General features: G+C 36.4%; 1 protein-coding gene across 1 annotated transcript in view; it reads left to right on the top strand.

The window, feature by feature from the left end:
* Nucleotides 1-15,729, top strand: part of cpxm1b (carboxypeptidase X (M14 family), member 1b) — a 31,021-nt gene extending 15,292 nt beyond the window's left edge. The window contains exons 7-13 of the mRNA XM_051649173.1: nucleotides 3,419-3,542; nucleotides 8,691-8,887; nucleotides 9,341-9,520; nucleotides 12,108-12,402; nucleotides 13,734-13,873; nucleotides 13,988-14,090; nucleotides 14,288-15,729. Of these exons, the coding sequence (XP_051505133.1) occupies nucleotides 3,419-3,542; nucleotides 8,691-8,887; nucleotides 9,341-9,520; nucleotides 12,108-12,402; nucleotides 13,734-13,873; nucleotides 13,988-14,090; nucleotides 14,288-14,598 (1,350 nt within the window). The 3' untranslated portion in view covers nucleotides 14,599-15,729. The remainder of the gene's footprint in view (nucleotides 1-3,418; nucleotides 3,543-8,690; nucleotides 8,888-9,340; nucleotides 9,521-12,107; nucleotides 12,403-13,733; nucleotides 13,874-13,987; nucleotides 14,091-14,287) is intronic.
* Nucleotides 15,730-16,550: the final 821 nt, after the last annotated feature.

A 16,550-nucleotide genomic window follows, 5' to 3' on the forward strand; every position in this document is an offset into this window, starting at 1 on the left:
GGTGATTCTGAGCTGAAGGGGAAAAGGAGGAGGAGGAGGAGGGGGGAGAGCAACTATGGGGAGTGAATTTGCAGTCTTTGCTCAGTGGGGTGTGGTGCCTCAGGAAGAGATGCTAATTGTGAGAAGGTTCATATGTTCATTTTCTCGAAAGTCCTTTGTTGTCTCAGTCAGCAGTGCTCACTGAATCCAGACAGCTTGGCACCGCCTTACATGCACTGCAAAAAACATTTTGTCAGGTAACATAAATGTACCTAAAATAACTCGTTAGAAAACTCTCCTTCAGGGATCCCACACGTCCTGGAAAAACTGGAGTTTTTCAATGCAGTTTTCCAGTCATGGAAAAGTCATGGAAAATGATCACATGTCCTGGAAAATATTTTAGCATTGTAAAACTATTTGACTGTGTTACATGTTTTAGGCACTTAAGATGTTTCACAAAAACATTTGTCTTAAGATGGTTATTTATATCTTCAGCTTTAGTGTGTCAATAGGAAATATAAATGTTAGACTCCCAAACATTACTTTTGCAAAAAGAAAAGATTAGAATAGAAGAACAGGGAGCCCTGCAACAGATGTCATGGCCCCACAGAGCCCCCCACTGAACATCGAGTCAGTCTGGGATTACATAAAGAGACAGAAGCAATTGAGACAGCCTAAATATATAGAAGAACTGTGGTGAATTCTCCAAGAAGCTTGGAACATCCTATCTGCCAACAACCAAGAAAAACTGTATCCAGGTGTACCTAGGAGAATTGGGGCTGTTTTGAAGGCAAATGTGGTCACACCAAATATTGATTTAGCTTTTTTATGTTTACTGGACTTTGGATGATGTTAATTGATAAATGAAAAATATTTATGTCATTATTTTTGAAAACATCCTCACTATGCAGCATTTTTCACAAGTGCCTAAAACTTTTGCACAGTACTGTATATAATGAATTATTCATTGAAGAATGTGAAAAACATGGACAGAAACACAGAATCCAGTCATAAAAATGACACAAACTATGACACACAGAATTTGACAAAATTTGACATATTTAAGATGAAAATGAATGTTTGAAAGTACAATTAATAAAATTAAAATCATGATATGTCCAATTGTGATTATTAAACTGCAAAAAGCTGCAGTTTAATTCAATAAATATATAATCTGCATGGGCTGCGAGCTTAAAAATGAAAAAAACCTCATCATGATCACCACGCATGCTCTGTGTTTGTGTAGTGCATGACAGAGAGCAGATCACTCTAAAGTGCATGGACTAGATATTTATTTGATTAAATCACAGCTTTTTAGGATTTAATAATCACACTGGGTCATGTAGTGAACTGCTTATCCAGAGGTGAGAAACTACAATCAAAAATGCACAGAAACGCCAAAATAAAAGCTTTATTTAAATGTACACGTGAAATGGGGAAAAAAGACAGAAATACTGTATACTGCTACTGTATAGTAATGTAATGTTTTTTATATTTATATATAATAATAATAATGTTTTAAAGCAATATCACATCTGTGATCTCTTTATTTGACAAAAATCTCCTCAGTGTTGTTTCGGATTGTGCTGTGAGAGTTTTGTAAAAAAGCACTCGATTTGATAAATATAATGCAAAGTTATGTTGAAAAATGAAATTAATTGAAATAGTTATTTTTTTAGGTTTGATGAATTGATTTGATTAGACACCATTTTGATCAAATTTAATTGTCAAATTTAGAATTCAGAAAAAAATAACTATCCAATAATCACAATAAACATCATGACCTCTCATGTGTTTTTGTTTAAATATTAAACCCGTTGGGTGCATAAAATTTCTTGGAAATGTCCTGAAAAATTGTGCCTTGAAAATAATGGGAACCCTGTCCATAAGGTAACAGCTGCACAAATCCGCTTTTTACAACGTGGGGTCAATTTTGATTTCATGTTAACCAAGTATTTTCTATTGATAATTGCTCTTTAAGGAGAGCGGCTGCTCACTAGCCAGTGCAATCCACAGCAGACTGACAGAAAAAGTCAGATCTGAAAGCCATGGAAATAAACACTTTTCCAGGTTTTGTCACACCAGTATGTGAGCACTGCCTTGCACTTCACTTGTGGTCAGTTTGACCGCTGTTACGCAACAGTGTCTACATTAACACACTCCTGCGGGCAGTTAACAAAAACCACACAGAAAGATAAATGCAGGAATGTTTCAGTATATTCTTCATTCCTGCATCCTGGGTCTGTTTTAAAGAGGAATTACAGGGTTCCCGAGTGTCCTGGAAAACCTGGAATTTTGCAATGAATTTTTCCAGTCATGGAAAGTGAGAAAAAGAACTAAATTTCCTGGAAAATGATTTGACCTGGAAATTATTTTAGTATAATAAAACTGTTTGAATGTGTCGCTAACAATGTTTTTGTTTAATGTAAAAAAAACAAAAACATGGTAATAATCGGGACTTGGGATAGTTGTCAAATACAAAAATGTTTTGTCACTGTGCATTGTGAAACAACATCAATGGTTGACTGTCATGAATGAAGCCCTATCATGTACATTCTCTGCTTTTCTGCTGTTACCTCAACTTTGCTCCGACAAAATAGCTTAAGTATTGATATCATGCAAATTATGTTTTTAAATTCATTCCAACACTGCTGTTGTTATCTACAAAAACATTTAAATTGTAAAATTTAGACAATGGAGATGGTTGGACCGCTGATTTGTTTTAAAATAAACTCACACCTCAATGTGGTAGTGTGGTGATGTAGCCTTTACCGCTTACCTCAGGATGTAAATTAATTTTTAATACATAAACACCAAAGCAAAATCTCAATGTAAGCGGACACGTGAAATGGAGAAGAAAAAAGACAAAAATATATTACTACTGTATAGCAATATTTACTATATTTAAATAATAATAATATGTTGTGTTAAAGCAATATCTCACATCTGTGACGTTCTGTTGTGCAGGACTTCATTTGACCAAAACAATCTCCAGTGTTTTGTATTTTGTATAAAAGCACTTCATTTGATAAAAAAAAGAATGCAATGTTATGTAAAAAAAAAAAAAAATATATATATATATATATATATATATATATATATATATATATATATATATATAATTATTAATTTACTATTTTTGTTTAATTAAAGTTTTAATTAATGAATTTGATTAGACATCATTTTGATAATACAATTTAAGTAAACTGTTGAATATGGAATAAAAAAATAACCATCCAATAACCACAGCATCATGACCTCCTGTGTGTTTTTGCTTCAATATTACACCCATTGGGCACAAAAAATGTCCTGGAAAATTGTGCTTTGAAAAGAGTGGGAACCCTGAATTATCATTTGTTTTGGAAGACATATCAATGGGGCAATGAATGCTTTGTTGAATGCGTGAGATGAATGCAAACCTTTTCTTCCTTTCTTTCAGCTCATGAAGTCTGTGAATGAGATGTGCCCAGATATCACCCGCATTTACAGCATTGGAAAAAGTTACATAGGCCTTAAACTGTATGTGATGGAAATTTCAGACAATCCAGGAAAACACGAGCTGGGTGAGTCTGAGCAGAGTCTGTTTCTTTAGCCTGCTTTCAAAATCCATTGAAATTATACCCCCTTTTCGGTACCAACGTAACAGTAAACTTTTGTTTTGCAAGAGAATTTGAGGCCAATGGCACTGATCCACTAAAGTTATAGGAGATTAATGTCATCAAACAATACTTTTACAACATAAGCACCAGGGTGATCTATTAATCTCTGGTGTTATCGGTGTTTTGTTTTATAGTGAGTTAGAATATAGACCAAAAAATCTACTCTCCCTCTCTCATTTGTGCTGTCTGTTTACACTGGGCACCTCTTGTGTTTGCATTGGCCAGTGATGCAGGTATTGGTTTTGCAGTGAGATAGGTTGCCAGCTATCTCTTGCCAGCACTCATAATGCAGGCTGGAGCCAGAGATGCCATCGCAGAAAACTGTGGCGGCAGACCTCAGATAAACACGTCTAGAGAAATGAAAGTGGGAAGAAATAACCTCACCCGGTGTTTTAAAATCAAAGCTTTTCACAAGTGGATCAAAGCATTTGGTGGATCTTTTTAAGAGAAAATTTATCTCCGGGCACAGTGGAAAAATGCCAATATACAACACTCGAGTAATGGCTTCTCAGGAAATAGATCACTTAATCTCACTTGCATGCGTTTATTAAATGAGAACACAGTCATTTCAAATGAATTATAATGCATTTATGTGCTCTAGTGTTACAAGACACATAATTTACAAAACTGACCAAAAGGCGAAAGCAAAAGAGATATCCTCAGTATTTACTGGCCTGTCTGATAAATGCATAATTTTATTTTTTTTGGTTGTACGCTTCATGCAAATCAGACTTTTGTTGGAAAAGCTACTTTGTAGCACTGTAGCATGGCAAGCTACACTAAAAAAAAAAAAAATTTTGTATAACAAATTTCCATCAAACGCAATTGAGTAATCTTTAACTAAATTAAATGAATACAAATTAAATATATTGAAGTTTTATTATTTTAATATTCTTAAAGTTTGCTCAAGAGCTGTTCAGCCATGATGTCAATTTGTAGGCAGCCGGGAAGTCTAATTGCCATGGGTTCCCTTGAGATTTTCCTATGGGTTTTATAATGGGGTTTTTAAATTTATGAGTAACATAAACTCATAAAAGTAAATAAAATAAAGTTCATGAATCGTCAAGTTATGTTTACTTCAGACCTTATTTTACACATAAGTTCAAAAACCCCATTATAAAAACCCATAGGAAAATCTGATAAATTAATAATGGGTGACTGTGAATAGTGCATTTTTGCAATGACATCGATTACACAGAATTTCTGTTTTTGCCTGATGCTGCACCTACACCACTAATTATACTTAGTGAGATATCTCAGGACACTTATTTCAGTGATATCTTTCAGGGAGATGGAACATTTTCTGCACCATTCCATAAAAATAAAAAAAAAGCACCTCCCCTTTTGGAGTTTACCAATTTTGTTGTCCAAAATACGGTCAACTGGAATGCATATTTTATGAACTACTCCCTTACCCAAAACCCAGCCCTAAACCTAATCGAGTGAAAAATGCAACCTCACAATCACACTTACCATTGTTTATGTGAATGCGATTACTTTATGGTTTCCATGGGACCAGAACCCGTGTCTCAGAGGTTGCTTGCGCAACCCACTACCTTTGCCACTCATTTCTTTCACATGCAAATGATTTTGTGATTCACTGCAAATGTTTGCCAGAAGTTTGCAGCTCTTCACTGGTAGTGGTGAACCTGTCCTGCAGCAAACCTTTGGCATCAATGGACAGTTTGCCGCAAAGCTCATTTGCATGTGAAAATGCAAATTTGTGACAAATTTGCCATGAACTCTCGATTTTTGTAAGTATCAAAGGTAAAGATGATCATGGCTTAAAGGTGCTGTTAGCGATTTCATCCGTTCTAATTCCACGAGACTGAGCCGTTGGATTAGCCATGCCCCCTCTTTCCAAAACCCTGAACTCCAAAGATACCAAAAGCTTTATTGAGAGCAGAAATGGTTGTTAAAAACAACAGCAGCAAAATAGTGCCCTCAACTATTCTGAACACAAAATGGCATAAAAATGGCATTATGCCTCAAAAATTTGCTGCAACTACAATACTATGAAAACGCGCAAAATGATTGACAGGTCGAAAGCGTCATTGTCTGCGGCCCGCAGACACATTTTTGTTTGCTGTTTACAGAGTCTAGAGCTGTCACAGAGACCGGTGAGATATCTCATGACTCTTATTTCATTAATATCTTTCAGGAAGAAGGAACATTTGTTGCATACCTTTCCATGAAAAAAATCGCTTACAGCACCTTTAAATGATGCAAAAATATCTGATGGGGGATGTCGCTTGTCAGTTATTCAGCAGAATGGTGTCGATTTTAGGGTACATTAACTTTCTTAAGCAACATTTGATTTTCTGTGTGATCTTGTTAAACTTCAGGCTACACTATTAGTTGATGAGTTCACCCAAAAATGAAAATTTTCTCACCATTTAGTCACCCTCATATCATCCCAGATGTGTCTGACTTTCTTTCTTCTACTGAACACAAACAAAGATTTTTAGAAGAATATTTCACCTCTGTATTTCCATTCAATGCAAGTGAATGGTGACCAGAAATCCGAAGGTCCAAAAAGCACAATAAAACAATCATAAAAAATCCATATGACTCCAGTGGCTAAATCCATATCTTCAAAAGCAATATGATAGGTGTGGGTGAGAAACAAATCAATATTTAAGTGGTTTTTATTATAAATGTCCACTTTCACTTTTACATCTGAGTAGAAACAAAGAAATAGTCATTTGAAAAATATGTATAAAATGATGTACACTCACATGAGATGTACTCTAAATTCATATCAGTCTTTACAGAAATGTATTCTACATATGGTGCTGGATGCACATTTATAAGTATAATTTATAATTTACCACCTGAATGTTACTCGCTTTATCTCAGTAATCCCCTTGTAATTGGACACTTTCACTCAGAGAATAAATTAATAATGGCTGACTGTGAATAGTGCATTTTTGCAATGACATCGGTAACACAGAACTTCTGTTTTTGAATGATGCTGCACTTCCGCCGCTAATTATACTGGGTTCACCATTCAACTTGAACAGATAAATTTACACTAAATATAACATAAACCATAATACACAATTTATATTTATACATTTAAAACGTAGGGTCTTGAAATAGTGAACGCTTCATTTGAGAGAGATTACTGGTACAGTTTAAGTTTGATTGACTCGCTTGTCTGTAAAGCTGAATGCAACATACAGTGTTTTTTTTTTTGCATTTTGTCACAAATTATTTGTTGTCGCACTACACAGCTGCCCATTGGAAAAAGTAGCTTTTTTCAGGAAAAGCTACACTGTTTTGAAAAGAGCTAAGCTGATGTCATGCCACTGAAAAATGTAGTTAAGTTAGTAGCATCACAAATTTTTGTTAGTTACTCCCCAACACTGTTCCAGTCTACATTTATCAATGTCAAATCTTTGCTGTGGTCTGAATGGAGGGGTCAAAGTTCAGTTAGTTCCTTCAATTCTCTGGAAAGTCCTCCTCTTTGGAAGGAATGGATGATATATTCTCAGTGGTGCTAACGAGAGCCAGATTGCTGAGACTGAATGGTTCATCTGTTAGCCAGATGGGGTGGGGTGGGGGGAGATTAACCATGAAGCAGTGAACCTGAACCTTAAGACATTTAGTTTGGCATCAAAACAGATGCAACTTCTGCTCCCCTTGGCTGACAAAGAGGGTGTAAGTTTCAAGCCGAATCAATATTTGTAGAAATAAATGAGCCAAGCATGGTCAGATATGCACAGATGCATCTCAGTTGCATGTTTCTTGTTTTGATAGAAAATTCTGCAGAATTTGTAAAACTTCAGATGAGACCCTATACAATGAAAAGTAAAAGTGTGGCACTTTTTCCATGGTGAATGTGTTGAGATCTTTAGAGATTTTATGATTATATAAATTTTTTTATTATACCGATACCGACCTAGTGCAAAGGGTAGCTGATGGACAATAGATTGCCATATATGTAATGTAGTGATAGCAAATAAGGAAACAGGTTTGCTTAATTTAAATAAATGCTTATTATTAATATTATTATAAAACTGAAAGTGTGCATTATCCATTGAAAACGTGGTCGGTAGATTTTGGAACTGAAGCTATAAAGTCCAAGACCATTGTTGTATCGGTCACAGCGAAACAAAAATAAATGAATAAATAAATAAATACTTAGTGCACCTTTAACACAAGATAACACAGTGAAATGAAATACGTAGATTGTGATCACTTATGTAAAGGAAAATGTTGTGCTGTAAGCGATTTTAGCCGTTCGGAACTTCCACGAGATTGAGCCGTTGAATTGGACACGCCCCTCTTTCCCAAAACACTGCCCTCCAAAGAGTTGAGAGCGTCACCAAACAGAAGAGCAGCAGTGTGTCTTATTATGGTTGTCAAACATAACAGTCGCAAAATAGTGCCCTCAGCTGCCAACTGATATGAATCTGAATATTACATTAAACCGGAATGATCCGCTTCAGCTAAAACACTATGAGAGCGTGCATGATTGTCAGGCAGAAAGCACATAAAAGTCTTCTGATTGGTTGATCACATTGGTGGCCTGCGGTTACATTTTTGTTTGCTGTTAACACAGTATAGTGCTGTCATAAAGACCGATGAGATATCTCAGGACACATATTTCAGTGATATCTTTCAGGAAGAAGAAACATTTTCTGTATACCATTCCATAAAAAACACCCTTTTGGAGTTCACTTACAATTTTGTTTTCCCCACCATAGAGCACTAATTAAAAACCTAGCATTTCAAAACAAGTCATGCCCAGTAAACTTTGATAAAAAGGACATTTGGACTTTGAAACAAAATTTCAACAGATAAGAATTATTATCTATCCCTAAGAGTGGCTAGAGAGAGGGTGCCAGATTTCAGATCACTCTATTAGCATACTCTCCATAGGGGAGGTGGAGGAGAGGCATCTGGGCAAAGCATGGAGGTACTTTTCAAAACAGAGCCCTACATCTGTCCACCTACCATAATGCACCTACTAGCTGCACAGACCAAAGCAGTTTTCTGTGGAGCATTTAATCTAACAGCATGTTGGCATGTTGGCTCCCCCTTCAGGTGAGCCAGAGTTCCGTTATGTGGCTGGTATGCATGGAAATGAGGTGCTCGGGAGGGAACTGTTGCTGAACCTTATGCAGTATATATGCCAGGAGTACAAAAATGGGAACCAGCGCATAGTCCACCTGGTGAAAGAGACACGCATTCATCTACTGCCCTCTATGAACCCTGATGGCTATGAAATGGCTTACAAGAAGGTAGGGAAAAGGAAAGTGATGCATATTCAGAGAGTCATTGTTCATATTACTGGAAACATCTTTCATCATGTACAGAACAACTATGAGATACCTGATCTTTTATGTTTTATTCTAACATTCTGATAAACTGTAAACCTTAAATTGGACTGCATGTCGCTTTGGATAAAATCATCTACCAAATGCATAAATCTTAATGTTTATATTTAAGCAATCTAAATCCTATTTATTGTTTATCGAAAAGTGTGAACACTGTGGGACTATCAAAAAACTTCTGTTTGATTTAACATCCCAATTGGCTTGACACAGCAACATTGATTTAACCAATCTGTTTTTTAACCAATGGCAGATGGGGGGAGTGTTCAGGAAACTGATCATTATTTGTGCAAATTCATATAGTGTTGCTAGAGGTGCAGAAATGAAGAAACAGTGATGCATACTTCATCTCACTTACAGGGTTCAGAGCTATCCGGATGGGCACTGGGTCGTTATAGTTATGAAGGCATTGACATGAATCACAACTTTGCAGACCTGAACACAGTGATGTGGGATGCCATCGAGCTGGAGACAGACAAATCTAAACTCATCAACCATTACTTTCCCATTCCAGAGCACTACACTTCAGAAGAAGCTTGGGTAATAAAGGACAGTAAAGATTGTATACTGTACATGGTCTCAATGATTGAAATACAAAGTTGTGGACACACTCATTTTTTATTATTACCATTTTATTATTACCATTATTACCGTTTAACACGTTAATTTTTCTCAGTCATGATAAATGCATTTACCATTAATACAGCATAAACACTGGTGTGAAGGCCGGAACCTTTGTAATGTGTCCTCCCGGAGTCATTACACTGACACACACACCACAAACACACACGCAGTAGTGATTTAGTGTCAGTGATAAAGTGATGGGGAAGGATGTCTTAACGCTATATGATGTACAATACAAGCCTAAATGAAACTTGTGACTTGTGTATTTTTTACCAAAACACAGAATGAGATGTTGTTTGCAAGCGCTTGTTATGTGGAGTTCAAAGCGCCATTTGACGCTGATGCCCTGACACGAATCATGAACGCGGATTCATGATTGCTGTTACAAAGCGGAAAGCCACATTCTGCCGGCAGATTAATATTGTGGAGGATGAGAGTTTAAGAGATTTAATGCCCATTGCAATGTGTATGCAACCTATGTGGAGACTAGTTCTTTCAATTTGTTGAACTCCCACTTAGACTTTGGGAAACGTTTAATGTTACTTGAATTGGAGCTATTTTAGTGCATTTCTATCTTTATACTGTGGAAGGCTTTGTTTGGAAAATGTTAATAAAGCATTGTTGCATATTGTTTTGTGTTATTTCCTAAGAAGGAAATAAATGTATTTTAACAGGAAAAGAAGTATATTTAGAGTCAAATTTCAGCACTTCAGTGATTAATCTGCGATTAACTACGAAACATTCTGTGATTAATCGATTGAAAACACTTCATTTTACAAATTTTTGAATTATAGTGAAGTCATGAAAGCTTAATAACACAAATGGAAGTTTGGGAATTATGCAGTGACCAAAAAATCTTAAACAAATCACTTACTGTATATTTTAGCTTCTTCAAAGTATAGCTTCCCTCTACCCTACCTAGATTACAGCTCTGCACACTCAAAGGCATTCCCATGTATACTGGACACTTGTTGGCTGCTTGTCCTTAACCTTCTGGTTCAACTCAGACATTTCAGATTTTTTCTTATATAAAAATTTCATACATACATAAAATTCAACTTAAATTTGTCTACAAAACTAATTTCAAGCATTTATGAATAAAACTTTAGATCAAAAGCTTTTTGAGATCATGAGAAGAAAAAAAGTCAGTTTGACCAGTAGTTAAGTACCTTAAAAGTACCAGCTGTCTTCGAATTACTGTAATTTTAGCCTATTTTTTTATTTCCTATGACCAAAAATGTAATCTTGATTTTTTTATTCTTTGAAATGTAATCTTGATATGATTTTTATTGATTCTGTTATATAATTATTGTAGGGCTGTCAGTTCGACGTGTTAATTTGATGCATTTAATTATATGTAAAATAACACAATTAATAATAATCGTACCTTAATAAGGAATGTTCCTACCAACTAAACAATTCTGGCTTTATGTACCACCTTGATGTTTTTGCAAATCTGTGGCAGTAGGGGGCAGTCAGCTCAACTCCAGCTGTACAGGCAACATGCCTCTTCAAACCAGGGGGTCAGGAAGCCATTCAAAAGTAGCCGTGTTTTATGAAGAAATAAAAAACATTCCAAGAACCATTTCATTTAAATTATTTCATTACATTATAGTACATCTTCATCTTGTGACAGATTGTTTTTGAATGGCTATTAAAATCGTGAAATTGATTTATATTTTTCCCTATCTATTCCCATTAACGAGTGATCAGTCGCGTGACACCCAATCCCAGAACTGAGTGCCAAGATGGCAGCCTCCATTTCGCAAGCTTCCTGGGAAATCTGAGCTAGCTGAGCACAGCATAGAGATGAATGGGGACGCTAATGGATAGCTCTCCAGGTATTTTATAGCTCCATGCATCAAACCAACAAGAACAGGCAGCACAGCTTTCCACAGAGGACGCTTTTTTACGCTCAAAGACAGATGGACCGAACACAACAGAATGCAGGAATCTCAAGACTTTTTTTTTTTACATTTCAAACTACGTTTAACTTGACACAGCGTCCTAAAAACACAATACTTTTGACTAGAGATGCTGAAAACTAGTAAGACGCTCCAAAGCAGGTGTCTGAAGTATGAGTACAAAATAAAACAATATGTAACAATATAACACTTTATTAACATTTTCAAATCAAAGCATACCACAGTATAAAGATAGAAATGCAGTAAAATAGCACCAAATCAAGTAACATTAAACGCTTCCCAAAGTCTAAGTGGGAGTTTGACTAATTGAAAGAACTAGTCTCCCCATTGGTTGCATATTCATTGCAATGGGCATTTAATCTCTTAAACTCTCATCCTCCACAATATTAATCAGTTGACAGACTGTGGCTATCGACTTTGTTACAGCAATAGTAAAGCCGCATTGATGATTCGTGTCAGAAAAGGCTGATTATATGCGATTTATTGCAATTAATTCGATTAATCGGCACATCATGTTATTATTTAGATTAAAAAATTTAATTGATTTATAGCCCTAAATTATTGTCTTTATGTTGAAGGTGGCTTCAGAAACAAGAGCAGTCATCAGCTGGATGCAGACCTTCCCGTTTGTTCTCAGTGCTAACCTCCATGGAGGAGAGCTGGTGGTCACATACCCATTTGACATGACTAAAGACTGGGCCCCTAAAGAGCACACTCCCACTCCAGATGAGAGCTTCTTCCGTTGGCTGGCCACTGTTTATGCCAGCACAAATCACGTGATGTCCAACCCAGACCGAAGGCCCTGTCACAATGAGGACTTCCTTCGTTACAATAACATCATCAATGGAGCGAGCTGGCACACAGTACCAGGCAGTAAATACAACTGTTCTTGAGGCTTCTGACATCAAACATATTATTTTAAATAACTTGGATATTTCAATATAATTCATTGGCTGCTTTGGACTTTACAAAAGGGCAAAATAAAGAAATATTTAAAATAATTTATGTCTTTAAAGGGGTAGTTCACCCAAAAATGAAAATTTTGTCTTCATATACTCACCCTCATGCCATCCCAGATGTGTATGACTTTCTTTCTTCTGCTGTACACAAACAATGATTTTAGTAGAATATTTCAGCTTTGTAGGTGCTCACAATGCAAGGTAATTGGTACCAAAATTTTGGAGCTACAAAAAACACCTAAAGACAGCATAAAAATTAATCTATACAACTCCAATAGTTAAATCCGTATCTTCAGAAGCGAAATGTTAGGTGTGGAAGAGAAACAGATCAATATTTAAGTCTTTTTTATTATAAATTCTCCTTTCAGTGGGTGACAATATGCACGAAGAATGTGAATCACCAAAAACAAAAGAAGAAAGTGGAGATTTATAGTTAAAATGACTTATGCTATGTTCAGACTGCAGGCAAATCTGATTTTTCTCAAATCAGATCTTTTCAGGCAAACTGTCCGCATTATTAATTGCAGGTGATCAAATCAGATTTGCGCCTTCAGACATAACCATCTATCTGCATGGGTTGCTTTGGTAATGACGTAGGCGTACCCACGTGATGATGCTTTTCAAAACGGATGCGGGAAAAATGGAGGTGCATCATCTCGCTCTCCAAATAAGCGCTCTGTCCAGTCGCAGTGCAGAACTCCTCCGTCGCACATGAAAAACTCAGCGACGGAGCAGACTGGTAAATATTGTGATGTTCCGTGCTGCAGTCATGGCCGGCTTATGAATACTTCCGGCATTTCCGTCACCGATTTTTGACTTCATCGTTTTGTGTCGCTTTAAGAGTGACGCAAAAGAACATTTGAAATCTGATTTGAGCAGCCAGAGCGTCTGGACTGAGACGCATCTGAAAAAATCTGGGTTGATGAGAGAATTTTCATTTTTGGGTGTACTATCCCTTTAAGGAGTTACAACGACAACTGCTTGAGAGCTACATAAGGCATACCTCTAAACAATCAAATTTCATAACACAAGTGACAGTAATTTCTTAATTTGGAGGTATACGTTTTAGAATATAGTAGAAATCCACAAATCTGTCCAATTATGCAAACTCCCATATAGTTTTATGGCAAATGTTAGACATTTCTATCATAACTACTCTGTCATTACTTACATATTTTCATAACATTACCATCATTCTGTGTTTAATGCTACATCATGTGGCCTGTTTTTTCATCTGTACTGTAGGTATGAATGACTTCAGCTACTTGCACACCAACTGTTTCGAGGTGACAGTGGAGTTGTCCTGTGATAAGTTCCCTCATGCTATTGAGCTGCCTAGAGAGTGGGAGAACAATAAAGAATCTCTCCTAATCTACATGGAGCAGGTACAACAAATACACAATGTGCAACATGGCAGCAACCACTGAACGTGTACTTGTTGGCTGTTTTAACATACTTGAATGTGTCAAAAATGCAATACAAATCTGTGCATATGACAGGTACACAGAGGAATCAAAGGAGTGATTAGGGACAAAGACACTGAAGCTGGCATTGCTGATGCCATCATTAAAGTGGACGATATCGACCACCATATCAGATCAGGTAATGCCATTCAGAATTACTGAAGTATTCAAGTGCTTACAGGCAGATGCTAAATAACTTTGAAATAAAAAAGTTTCTGAAACTTCTTGTCTGTTTGAGGTATACATTATGCTACCATTTGTTCATCACTTTAATATTCCCAATATTCCCCCAGAAAGCATCTGCCAAATGCATTAAAGCAAATTGTCTTATTTCAGCTTTTGATGGGGACTATTGGCGTCTGTTAAACCCAGGTGACTATGATGTCACAGTGACTGCGGAGGGATATTACCCTGTTACTCGAAGCTGCAGGGTCGAGTACGAGCATTACCCCACCATCTGTGATTTCACTCTCACCAAGACGCCAAAACAGCGTTTGCGAGAGATCCTGGCCAAGGGCGGCAAAATCCCCAAAGACCTGCAGCTCCGACTGCGCCAACTGCGCATACGCAAACTGCGTGCCAGCACTAAACTTATTAATCGACGGCGGGCGTCACAGCAACGCAAGGCCAGGGGAGCTAGCCACTAGATTGATCTTCAACGTCTGACCTGTTTTGCTGGCCAAGTACAGGATTAAACTGAATCAATGTCACAGGAAAATGCAATGTAGAGCTGTAAATTGGTTGCCCTTTCCTGTGGTAACATTCTATATTATGCATCTGAGGAGCAGATATATTATCCATTGTAAATTTCACACCAAATGATATTCAAATACTGTTTTTATACTTTATACTAAGCACTACAACTACATGTTTTGATAAAAACTGTTAATTAAAATAATTGAGAGTGTCTTCTGGTTGTCAGTTTTGATCTCCATGGTACTGTGTGCTCACCTTTGTCCAAGTCTTTCTAGCAAGACAGTCCACTGTCAGCCATCTTTGGAACGCTCTCGGGAGGCTATTTCCAGTCATGCCAGTGCAGCTCCCATCTACTTGAATGGAGAAAGATCAAAATCTCAAAAAACAGTTGGTCAAGATTACGTTAAAATATTGAACATGTTTCAAATCAATAATAAAATCTGACAATACTGGAATCATAAATTGTGATTCTTTACCTCAAATTATGGTAAAAAACACAATTTTCCAGGCTTGTATAGCTAATACGCATGCATGTTCTAAAGTTGATTGACAGATTATGTCTGTATCTAAAAGGTGATTGGCTCTTTTTACTGTAAGATGGGACTTCCTTCTACAGCCTTTGACCATTGGGCGCTCAGAGCTCCTTGGTTGAGCATTCCAGTTTCTCCCTTTCATTTTAATAGAAGTGGCCCATCTCTGCTAAATCATCTCTGCTTTCATGTATATGAGCTAATGCTAAGTCTCAGTCTGGAACTGATATTTTGTCAAATGGCTTGATTACATTTTACTGTTAAATGGAAAGGAAAACAGTATGGGGTGCCGTTTGTAAAATAAAACGTGTTACAAAAACTGGTTACATTTTGTCAGATTTAAGATAAAAATCTGCTTTGGCCAGATTTATGTAAATAAGCGTTCATGTTTTTTTTCTTTTTTCTTTATTGTATAACAAATACATAAAATCTTCAATTTAAATCTAAATGTGAAATGAAATCTAAATGTAAATATTAAATCTAAATGTAAAGCTCAAATAAAAATGTTGTAAATAAATGTTAAATATAAACATAAATCTTAAATGTAAATGATTAAGTCAAGTCAGGTCATTTTTATTTGTATAGCGCTTTTCACAACACACAGTTTCAAAACAGCTTTACAGAAAATCATGCATTAACAAAAAATAAAACTGTAATACATATAAAGTCTTACAGTCATCATTGCGTAGTTTGATTAAACATGATTGTAAATTGTGTATAACAGTTAAATAATTAAATAATAATTGTATTTTGACCCCCAGTGAGCAAGCCGAAGGCGACTGTGGCAAGGAACACAAAACTCCATAAGATGTTGGTTAATGGAGAAAAATAACCTTGGGAGAAACCAGGCTCACTGTGGGGGCCAGTCCACCTCTGGCTAACCAGCATGAATATAATGCCAATATTAGTTATTTATGTGCAGTGCAGGTCATGGTTTAAAATTTGCAAACTAAGTACAGTAAGTGTTAAGGGTCAGTGTTTAAACAAAGATTTTGTATGAACTGTAAGATTAATGACTAATGTCTTTGAAGTTCATCCTGGATTAACTGCAGACGTTCACAAAGATGGATTGTCTTTGTTTGTTTGCTGATTGACGGATTAACAAATCCTAAATCTAAATCCAAATGTTAAATCTAATATACATCTTAAATATAAAACTTAAATATAAATGTTAAATATAAATCTTGAGCTAAACATTTAGTGGACATGCAAATTAAGAACGCCCCTGGGCTGTCTTGACTGATGATGTAAGCAGTGGGACAGGGCAGCAGACAGCAGTAGCAGAGTCGAAGTGCCTTCGATGAGCGATCTAGCAATCACGGTTTAAAGGGTGAGGAGATTCTTAGCAAGGATTCAGGATTTGCGGAACATGC

This window comes from Myxocyprinus asiaticus, chromosome 22, assembly GCF_019703515.2.
Source record: "Myxocyprinus asiaticus isolate MX2 ecotype Aquarium Trade chromosome 22, UBuf_Myxa_2, whole genome shotgun sequence".
Lineage (NCBI taxonomy): Eukaryota > Metazoa > Chordata > Actinopteri > Cypriniformes > Catostomidae > Myxocyprinus > Myxocyprinus asiaticus.